Here is an 11,801-nt window from a genome sequence, read left to right on the forward strand (position 1 = left end):
CAAAGTGAATCAGCTACATGCATACGTATATCCTCACATCCCTCCCTCTTGCGTCAGCACTGAGCTGATCTCCCTGTGCTATGCAGCTGCTTCCCACTAGCTATCTATTTTACATTTGGTAGTGTATATATGTCCACGTCACTCTCTCACTTCGTCCCAGCTTACCATTTCCCCTCCCCATTTCCTCAAGTCCATTCTCTACGTCTGTGTCTTTATTCCTGGCTGCCCCTAGGTTCATCAGAACCTTCTTTTTTTTTTTTTTAGATTCTATATATATGTGTTAGCTTAACCTCTCTGAGACTCTTAGTCTAGCTCGCCTCTATTTTTTTTAACTTTCTTTTTTTTAATTTAATTTTTATTTTATATTGGAGTATAGTTGATTTACAGAGTTGTGTTAGTTTCAGGTGTACAGCAAAGTGATTCAGTTATACATATACATATATCTATTCTTTTTCAGTTTCTTTTCCCATATAAGTTATTACAGAATATTGAGTAGAGTTCCCTGTGCTATACAGTAGGTCCTTGTTGATTACATATTTTATATATAATAGTGGGTATATGTTAAACCCAAACTCCTAATTTATCCCTCCCCACCACATTTCCACTTTGGTAACCATAAGTTTGTTTTCAAAGTCTGTGAGTCTGTTTCTGTTTTGTAAATAAGCTCATTTGTATAATTTTTTTTTAGATTCCACATATAAGTGATATAATATGATATTTGTCTTTGTCTGACTTACTTCACATAGTATGATAGTCTCTAGGTCCATCCATGTTGCTGCAAATGGCATTACTTCATTCTTTTTTATGGCTGAGTAGTATTCCACTGTATATTTGTACCACATCTTCTTTATCCACTCCTCCATCGACATTTAGGCTGCTTCCATGTCCTGGCTGTTGTGAACAGTGCTTTCTGAGACTCATAGTCTAGCTCGTCTGTATTTTTTTAACTTTTGATAATTCGTGTATTTTATCTTGTTCTTTCTATCCAGATAACTATTTTTTCTACCAGTTTTATTGAGACATAATTGACACACAGCACTGTACTGAGCTTAAGGGTGTCCAGCATCATGATCTGACTTCCCTGCCTCCTGAAATGATGACCACAATCAGTTGAGTGAACAGCCCGAGTGTTTTTAAAGGCGGCGATTCTGATTTTCATTGTTCTGCCAGGTGCCAGGGATACACCGAGGAATAAGCTCTCTGAGAATAAAGATTTGGGTTTGCTATTCTGAGTAGCCAGAATAGTACTCCAGTCTTTCTGACTTGGGGCTGTGTATTTGTACACACATGCTTGCGTGTATGTGTGTACATGTGAGTATGTGCTGTGTGTTTGCATGTGTGTGTATTTGTATGTGTGTGTTTGTTGCCTGCATGAGCTCTAAGGAGGCCAATGTCATAGAAGGGTGCCCTTCTCCTCAACCAGGAGGTGATGGTCAGATAGATTCTTGCAGAAGCCTGCCCTCCATCCTGCGAACCTTCCAGGCAATATGTTTCCGGACAGCAGGCTCTCTGGCTTAGAGCCCCAGAAATGAAAAGTGACTGTCCTGCTCTGAGGGAGCCTGGATGTGGTGTTTCCAGTGCTCACTGCTGTGAATTAAACATCACAGGCCTTAGTCTGCATGTGTCATGTGGCTGCCTCAGGCAGAGGACAGTTTTGTTTCACACCAAGCAATGCCAGGGAGAGCTGGGCCAGTGACAGAGTTGTGACCTTCCCTTTGATGTGCCCTCTGGAGAGCGCACCCCTCCCCGAAATGCCCCACCCCCCGCCCCCAGGGCTTGGCAGACTAGGCCCCAAAGCAGAGACACCAGACCACAGAATGGGACAGAGAAGGGCCTAAAAAAAGCCATTGTCATGTACTGAAAACCTGAGCATTTACATAATCAGGCTTCACATGCATTATTCATGGGCTGCCTCATTCATACACAATGCAAGGGACATGCCAGCCTGTTTGTCAGGAAGAAAACAATAATACATTTTAAAGTTTTGCTGGATCCTAAAGCGCACTTGTATACATCTGTCTTGGCATCTGTTCCTTCCAGGGAGTATATCTTTGTTGTCTTTAAGCAGAAATGAACAGAAAGTAGAATTCCTCTTTTCTAAGTTTTACACTTAGTATTTTCACAAGGAGCCTTAGTTTTTTAGCCTTCTGTATAAAACTTTGAAACTCTTCACCAGTTCACAGAGGTGGCAGGGTTGAAGCACTGAGATGAAATTACACATCTTAAGCTTCAGAATTGCCTCCTCCAAAAAAAATGGAGTTTGTAGTTTTAATGTTTGACCATCTCCTCACCAAGCAGACCTTTCAAGAATCAAAAGTCATATTTCCACAGTAATATCTCTGGCTGTGAAAATGAGACTTGGTATAAGATGCTGGGCCTTCACAGCGAACTGGGCCTGTGGCTCTGTCCATGTGGCAGAGGGACGGGAACCGCGGCCCAGGCCGTGCTCACTCGAAACCACTTCCCACATCACTCAAGAAGCCGGCAGTGTCTCTCAGAGTTCAGAGGCCAGATTTGGAGTCAAAGAAATAGGGGTCAAGCCCCACCACTGCCCCGAATGACCCTGAGTAAGTGGCTTGACCTCTGTATCGCAGGTTCCTCAACAAAAGCAACCAAAACTGTTAGCGAGGGGCCTACTGCGTGGGGCAGCGGCAGGGTTAAATGGCAAAATGCCTGCAGTGCCTGGCACATCGCAAGCCCCGTTTCTAAGGGGGAAGAATAGGCAGCTCATGGATGGGTGGGGATTCCTCTATTTCTTTCAGGGAGCTTCCTGCCAGCTGACGCCTTCCCCGGTCCTCCCAAAGCCGCCAGCTCTTACGGGACGCGCTCTTCTCTTTGGTGAATATGACTAGGGCCACGGCCAAGAAAGGACCCAGATACCTTTTGTGAATGGGCTAAGGCTGGGATTTTCAATAGGAAATTTTTAAATGCACAGAAGTTGCCACTTGGGAAGCATGCAAGCCCTTTCTTAGGGCTTGAAGTGGAAGAAAGGCTGAAGGGCACCGGCTGCTTCTGGCAGGAGAAGCCGCTCAGCTCTCCTGCCAATCAAATCTCCAGCCAATCAAGTCCTGGCTAGGGGGCGTGACCACCGCTTTGCCTTGTGGTCTCAGCCAGGAAAAGCCCCTAACCTTCCCTCTGCTTAATTAGCTCAGATCCCTCTTCTTTAAGATGAGAATAAAAATGGCACCTAGCTCGTAGCCTTCCCAATGGGAGCTTGTATACAAAAGCCTTAGCACATAGGACCACAAAGCATACACGCTCTCCTACCATCGTCATTATCCTCACTATTCTCTTTAACTCACTATCTTCCAAGATTTCCTTGGGCCCAGGTATTCTCAAGATTCTGGCTTCCTCCATGCCACTTGTGTGTTTTGTTTGTTTGTTTGTTTGTTTGTATTTGCGGTACGGAAGCCTCTCACTGTTGTGGCCTCTCCCGTTGCGGAGCACAGGCTCCGGACGCGCAGGCTCAGCGGCCATGGCTCACGGGCCCAGCCGCTCCGCGGCATGTGGGATCCTCCTGGACCGGGACACGAACCCGTGTCCCCTGCATCGGCAGGCGGACTCTTAACCACTGCGCCACCAGGGAAGCCCGAACTGTATATTTTTAAATGGTTAAGATGGTAAATGTTATGTTATGTATATTTTACCATAATTAAAAATTAAAAATGTTAATTATTGGGGGGAAAAAAGCCGTTGGGGACTTTGTAATGGATGTCTCAGTCTGTTAGCACTGGACCTACCATTCAATCTCAATAGCGTTAAAAACAGGATGACCAGACATTATGTGCTCACTGTGTGATGCAGGATGGATCACACAGTACTACCTGTGAAGGCGTCTGGACAACAAAAAGACTTTGATCTCCTCAGACCTCTAGATCTAACTATTTGTTTACAGGAAACATGGGGAAAAGAGGAAAAAGTTAACTGAAACCAAGAAGTGATCAGCCAAATCCAGGATGTGAATGTTCTGCAGGACAAAAGACCCAGTTTCTCCAACAAACCAGTGGCTGCGGGATAAAAAAGGTCAGGGGCAGGGCGTTGCTGCTACAGAATTAAAGACATTTCAGAGACATAACAACCAAGTATCATGTGTGGACTTTGTCTGGATCCTGATTCTAACAAACCAACAGTAAAAAAGATATCTCTGAGAGAATCAAGGAAATGTGAGCATGGACTGAACATTAGATGATATTCAGGAATGATTATAAGTATTTTTAGCTGTGATCATGTCCAGGCGGGGATAATGTAAAGGAAAAAAAAGTCCTTTCAGGTAGGATGTCTTTATGGGTGAAATGACACAACTTGCTTTAAATTAACCTAGAAAAAAACTCAAAAAGGAAGAAAAAGGAATGAAAGAACACTGAGAAAATGTTGAAGCTGGATGATGAATACATGGAGTTAATCGCACTCTTCTCTACTTTTGTGTGTGTTTCCAAAATCCCATAATAAAAAAACAATTTTTATGTAGGCAATCTCAAAGGAACATACAGACACGCAACACAAACACAGTGAGCTACAACCAAAGCATAAGCAAATGAGGAAGCCATTTGCGTTTAATAAGTGCAGGAAATGGGAGATTAAGCCTTGGGCCTTGCAAAGTGAGCTAACCAAGTCTAAGATGCCTGTATTAAGCTGGCACCCTCAAAGATGCTCCACACCCTGGCAAGAGGAGGGCTTAAAATGTTTTTTTTCTGGTCTTTCAGAAAGGGGAGCCTATGAAAACCTTTAGTTTTCAATGTGGCTCTGGAGGGGAAAACTAATAATGGCCACAATACTGATGATGATGAGGATCACCCTGAAGGTTTGTAACCACGTGGGTCTGGGGCTCAAGTTTATACTCCATGTATTCAGTGGGAAAACTCCAAGTTGAGGAAATAAATGTCAGTGTTCAGAGGTTATTAGCATCCCCGGCATCCAGCTGAAACAAACAAAAAAGACTTCCGAGAGCAAAGCAGCCAGGAATCAGACCCCTCAGGATTCCCACAGATTAAGTTCAATCAAGAATGAGATCACAGTCAAATTACTAAACATCCAAGCAATAAGTCAGTATGAGCCAGAGTAAGCAGAAACAACAAACAAGACTTTGAGACACCACCCCCCCGCCACTCCCACCCAAAGACTTCAGATGTTGGAATTATCAAATAACAGATTCTAAAATCACTATGTATTCAATATTTTTTTTAAAGAAGGCTTTTAAAATGAGCAAGGAATGAGACTATCAAAAATGGCCAGGCATTTGTCCTCAGGAGTTTGTGGGAGCACAGGAGAGCTATTTGACCCCTGTACTTTTGGCTCTTCCATTCTGGTGGGAAAAACAGATTTCTTTACAGAATCAAACTATGCTGGCAATAAAAATTCAAGTGCTTCCAGGAGCCAGAGAGGAAATATCAGCAGTGCATTGGGCAGGCAGAACATAGGCTGTGTGTAAAGAGGGAGCCTCTTCTCAGCCTCAGCAGATTGTTGATCTATATAAAAGAAGAGAGTCCAGGTATTGCCAGATATTCCCATTTTCCCAAAGAAAGGCATAAATCCAGATGTCAATGATCTGTACATGTTGGCTACTGTGGTAGACATCCTGTTTTTGTCACCTAATAACAATTCACCTCTCTTGTAAAATATTATGGTGTTATGATCCCACTTTGGGGACAACACCTTTCTCCTAGTCTCAGTCCAGTTTCTCACAGATGGTGTTGATTCCACCTCTGGTTGCAGGGATGGGCATGTTGGCTCAAGCTCAGCCAATCAGAGCAGTCTCCTGGGCCACAATAATTGGCTCAGAAATGGGCTTGTGACCCACCCAGAGAAAATGAGAAGCAGTGAGGCCATTGGGGGAAGCTTAGGAAAAAGACTCTTATCCTTCCCTATGGAATTCAAAGCTGAGAAGATGTAAGGGCTGGAGCTTCGGCCGCCTTTTGGTGACCATTACACAGAGATTTTGTCTAAGGTTGGATCCACATGGTTCAAAGAATCCCTGAGAGCTGGAGAGAGGCCAAGGCCTCATGAAATCATCTGAGCCTGAACCCAGAGGTTCCCTCTAGACTTTTCATTTTTGGTAACCAGTGAATTTGCATTCATGCTAAAGACAATTTGAATAGGTTTCTCTGTCACTCCACAGAAAGAGGCCTCTCCCTTCAGCAACTAGTTAAAAGTCTTTTAACACGCTGGGAAAGCCAGACAAACATATCTGAGGGCTGACCATGGACCTTCAGTTTGCGATCTCAGCACCTGGCCACCCCTGTCCTTCTGTATTACTGTACCTAGCTTCTCTGATTGCTCATCTTCTAGCCTCCATTCCCACTGCTCCTTCCTTGGACCATCCTCTTCTCTCCCTGCTCGATCTCCTGAAATCCTTCTCATCCTTCAGAACTCAAGTCAAATGGTTCCTTTTTTCTTAGCGCTTTCCTGACAACCCCACCCTAAGCCCTACCCGAGGCAGAAGAAGGTACCTCTCCCTCCATCCCCAGGCCCCTCTGATCCCCCCGATGAACACTCAGCCCTTCTGCTGAGGATCCTAATTACCCAGCCACGTTCCTGTCTCGCCTGCTTCTTGACTGTGATCCAAATTCAGACCCAGATTAGAAGGGATGATATTTGAGGCTTGTTTCAAAAAACAATCAGTTCTTAGGAGAAGTCAGAAAATATGGTGAAAGATGAGGATTTGGGTAAGGGATTCGAAAGAAGAGAACAGTTGTTTCGGGGAAAAGAGAGGGTCTATGTGGAGTGCAGTGAGGAAGGAGGAAACACTGGACATATTTAGACCAAATGAAATGATTCAGAGGAAACCTGAGAAGAAATGTCTAGAGAGGCATGAGGTGGATCTGACTGGAAAGGAATATAAAAAATGTGTGACGGGAATGACCCAAAACAACAACGACAAAATGCCCAAAATAGGTGCACTGTTCATATGAGAAAAGAATGCAGACAGCAGCAAGACGGTGAGAAACCTCCAGAAAACAAGAGAGAAGGTGACAAAGGATGAGGTCATCTCAAACCAGATAAACTGGGAGCCTTTCTATTGATTGAAAGGGGCTTTTCAAAAGCTAGGGCTCATGTTGGCTTGCCCCTGATGGAAACTCAGGTCACCGAGGCCTTCTGGAATTTTCTGTTCAACAGACAGACACAGGGAGGGTCCCAGGAGGCCAGGCAGTGGCTAGATGTACCAAAAGAGCTACCATGGGTCAAAGGTCAAAACAAGCAAGGTGTCAGTTTATGAGCCACCCCAGGCAAGCACTGTCTCGCTTTTTACTTCTAAGGACCATGGGACCTTGTCCACAGTTACCATGCCTCCTACCCTGGGACCAGTTCTTTCTTCATGTGATAAAATACCTAAGCCAGACAGTAGCCAATCACAGCAGCCTTTAACCTTTGTTTGGGAAATACCTGGTTGAGGCTCTGAGCCCTCTTCCCAGAAAAATGCACACAGCCTCAGACACAACAGAGTTTCCTTCCCATTTAAGCAGCTTATACCTGCCCTGGGGCCCATCTCTTGAACAATATTTCCTAAACTCATTCACTTAATCAAAAAAACATTTATGGAGTGCCAGCTACCTGGTACTTGCCAGGTACTGCTGCCAGGTACTGCTCCAGGCACCAAGGATACAGGGATCCTCGCCTCATGGAGTGGACCTTCCAGTTTGTATCTGAGCCCTCAAATGATCAGAATGTCTGGCGAAGTGGCCCGGGAATTCAGTGATTCTGACATGGGGCTAGAATTAGGACCTGTCATCCCAAAGAGCCCCAGCTCAAACACCCCTTCTGTAAGGAGAGAGGGAAGGAGTATATTGAAAGCATGTGCTCTAACTGGGAAGCTCATAGCCTGCTGAGGGAGTGTAGATGGTACTTGCACTTTGGTACCTGCACTTTGGAAAAATATATGGCAGAATCTCGTAAAGCCGGATGTATGTGTGACCCAGAAATTCTACTCCTAGATATATACCCAAGAGATATGTGCACATGTGCATACCAAAAGGCATACACAACGGCCCCCAATTATCCCTGGTGTTCACACCTCTGTGTCCCCTCCCCTTGAGAGTAGGCAGGACTGTACCTTATTTCTAATCAGTAGATGCTGCAAAGGTGATGGGCATGTCATTTCTGTGATTATGTTACAGAAGATTGTAACTTCCATCTTGCCTGGAGACTCTATGGACTCTCACTGGCTTTGATGAAGCAAGCCACCTTATGGAGAGGCCCACATGGCAAGAAACAGTGCAGGATCTCTGGCTAACAGCCAGCAAGGAGGTGAGGCCCTCAGACTAACTAGCAACCCTCAGGAAACTGTATCCTGCCAACCACCACATGAACTGGAAAGAGGATCCTTCCTCAGCTGAGCCTCAGATGAGACCCCAGCCCTGGCCACCTCCCTCATTGCAGCCTGGGAGAGACCCTGAGCAGAGAACCCAGCTAAGCAGTGCCCGGATTCCTGACCCACACAAACTGTGACATAAGTGTGTGTTTTTTGGATCCGTTAAGTTTGCCATAATTTGTTCTGCAGGAATAGATAACAGAGTGTAATGCAATGCAGTAGTGAGAATGAATGAACCACAGCTACATCAGACAACGTGGTCGAAACTCACATAGTTGAGTGAAAGAAACCAGGCAGCAAGTGGAATCTGTAAGATTCCATTTCCATGAAGTTCAAAACCAAGCAGAACTAATCTATGATTGGAAGTCAGACAAGCGGGAGCGGGTAACCAGAAGTGAGCACAGGGAGTCTTCTCGGAGGGGCGGGGGCGGGTGGTGATGTTCTGCTTCTTGTTCTGGGTTGTGGTTAGGGTGGGTGCATACACTTTGTGAAAATTCTTCAAGCGTACACTTATCAGTTGTGCCGTTTTCGAGATGTATATTATGTTTTCAAAACAAAAGTTTACAAAAAAGACAATATGCTGGAGTCAAACAGCCAGGGTTTGAATCTTGGACCTATCACTTACAAGATTTGTAACTGGGCAACTTACTTGACTTTTCTGAGCCTGCTTCTGTAAAATGGGTTGGGCTAAGAATTAATTAAAACAGTGCATGGCATAGCGGCTGGTACCTAACAAGCCTCAATAAATATTAGCTAGTTTGGTTCACCTCATTCATAATGGTTCATTGTTAATCTCAAAAAAAAGTAGTAGTGGAGGTTGATTTGCCTGGATGCCTGCAAGTCGAATTTATGGAGTTGTCCTGCAGGTGCCACCCCACAGAGACCAGCTGGATTCTCAGAATCACTCTAGCAGCGATCAGGGGAGCTCAGCCTGCCTCTGACACTCACACCCAGAAAGGTCCCTGTGCAACAAGCAAGATGATATGCGAGTGTTCAGAGGTCAAGTTTGCTCTGGGTTGGGACTGAGACGATGCAAATCAAAGCTCTCCCCAGGATGTCTGTGATCGGGTTGAGATGGTGCTGTCCTCCCACATCATCAAGAAAGCAACAAAAACAAGCAAAGAGACAGACAGCAACGCGGACATTCACAGAAGGAGTCTGTGGTATCGGGCACAGTTTAGTACTTCACACATATTAACCCATTTGGTCTTTACAGTCAACGCTGCTATTACCTCCATTTTACAGGTGAGAGAAGTGAGGTACAGACAGAATAAAACAAACAAACAAACGAAACCAGGCCGATCAGAGGTGGGATCAGCACCCTTCAACTGCAGTTTTCAAACAGAACATACAGACTGACCTCCCTGGCAAAGCTTTATTTCTGGTTTTTTTTTTTTTTTTTTTTAGAGACAGTGGTTTTTTGTTTTTGTTTTAATGGTTTTTAATTAATTAATTTATTTATTTTTGGCTGTGTTGGGTCTTCGTTTCTGTGCGAGGGCTTTCTCCAGGTGAGGCAAGCGGGGGTCACTCTTCATCGCGGTGCACAGGCCTCTCACTATCGCGGCCTCTCTTGTTGCAGAGCACAAGCTCCAGACGCGCAGGCTCAGTAGTTGTGGCTCACGGGCCTAGTTGCTCCGCGGCATGTGGGATCCTCCCGGACAAGGGCTCGAACCCACGTCCCCTGCATTGGCAGGCAGACTCCCAACCACTGCGCCACCAGGGAAGCCCCCTGGCAGAGCTCTGATTTGCAAGAGATGAATGCCCCAACCAGCCTTGTCTCTATCTGAGAAATCACCTGGGTGAATTCTCATTTTGTGACGGGGAAGGGGGTGAGGACGGCCGCAGAAGGCCTCAGTGACCAGCTGTTATTTTGTGGTTTGAATTTATTTTTGTGAACTTGTGTGTGTGTGTGTGTGTGTATAAAAAGCTGCATTTCCTTAACCCATCGCACCAGGTTATGAATGGACTGTGGAGCCTCCAGTGGCCCTTTGCTCTCCCATCTGTCACCTACTCAACAGCTTAGCTACTTCCTGATCCTCGAGCACTCTCTCTCTCTTTTACTCTCCCTTTCTCCTGTTCCAGCTCTTTCCCTGGCTCTCTCTTACCCCTTAAAGGCTGGGCAAGCTCCCTACCTCTTCCAGGCGGGAGGCCAGCATTCATTTCTTGTTGGAATGCAGGTGACAACAAGCAGATCTGGGGAGGGGGCACAGTGCATGGGCTCTCCCAGTCAAGGACAGCCCAGGGAAGGTAACTGTGGCCGAATGAGATTTTATGGGGCAGAGGTCCTGCAGGAAAGAAGCCCAGTGGGTGGCAGGAGAGGTCCCTGGCAAGCCCCAGCTACCCCCTCCTGGCCTCAGCTCCCTCCCCCTCTTGCTGCAGGCACTGCCAAAACTTCAGGACAGCCAGAAGCCCAGATTGTTCAGGGCTGAGGGAAAGCAGGTGGTGAGCATGGGTGTCTCGTGGCTGTGACACCAGTCACCTGTGGTCCCCGGGGAAAATACCGTCCCATCACAGTCATCTAGATTCAAATCCTTTTCTGGCTGCGTCACCTTGGTCACATACCTCCATGTCTCTTCAGCCTTATTTTCCTGTTCAAGTGGGAGTGATGTGATAGAAATAATACCCATCACGACATTTTTGAGCGCTTCTCTGCAGAGCTCCCTGTTCCAGGTGTTTCACACACACCTACTGCCCCAGGTTATGCTGAGGATTAAATGAGATGATCCACAGGAAAGACTGGGACAGTGCCCTGTGGGTGGAAAGCCCGGAGTTAACATCACTCGCTCCAGTATTAGGAGGACAGCTGGGAATGACAAAGCTGGGACCTGGACCCAGGCCTTTCAGACACCAGCATCCTGATGTTGATGGAGATACAGTACAGCCTTGGTAGCCACCCAGAGCTCAATAAGATTGATTGATTACAGGCATCACCAAGGAGCCCGTATAAGCTAGAAACCTCTTTTTTTTTTTTTGGCCATGCCTTGTGGCTTGCGGGATCTTAATTTCCCCACCAGGGATTGAACCTGGGCCATGGCAGTGAAAGCACCAAGTCCTAACCAGTGGACCGCCAGGGAATTCCCCAGGTGCAGTATTTTTAACACCCCATCATCGCAAAGTACAACCCTCACTCAGCCCAGGACATGCTATGACAAAGCCATGAGTTATTGGGGTATTTTAGTTTCTGTTTTTGAAATTTAAGTGGATGACATGGAACTGGGTTTTAAGACTTTCACACCCCCTTTGAGATGACTGTGGCATCCTGTGGGGAGCGGCAGGATCCAATCAAGATTTGGCAATTTCTGCTCCAGTGAGCCTGAAGGTCAGCTTTGTTCTCCCTTTAGTATTTCCTCATCGAGAGATGGACTAATGGCAACATATGCTCTCCCAAGCCTATCAGGGGACCAAGGGCGGCTCCGGCTCCAGGCTGGCCTGGATGGGCTCCGTAGGGTCTGGCTGGCAGTGAGCAGGGTTGCGTTCTGTGTTCATGTTGATGACA

The 11,801-nt window shown here is 46.1% G+C and overlaps 1 protein-coding gene across 1 annotated transcript in view; it reads left to right on the forward strand.

The window, feature by feature from the left end:
* LOC307063662 (forkhead-associated domain-containing protein 1-like) overlaps nt 1–10,774 on the forward strand; it is a gene marked incomplete at both ends in the record, with an annotated part of 101,566 nt that extends 90,792 nt beyond the window's left edge. Inside the window, 1 exon segment of the mRNA XM_079719895.1 lies at nt 10,685–10,774. Coding sequence (XP_079576021.1) covers nt 10,685–10,774 — 90 coding nt within the window.
* Between the last annotated feature and the right edge of the window lie 1,027 nt (nt 10,775–11,801).

The sequence above is a fragment of the Hyperoodon ampullatus genome (assembly GCF_949752795.1).
Source record: "Hyperoodon ampullatus genome assembly, chromosome: 2".
In the NCBI taxonomy this organism is placed as follows: domain Eukaryota; kingdom Metazoa; phylum Chordata; class Mammalia; order Artiodactyla; family Ziphiidae; genus Hyperoodon; species Hyperoodon ampullatus.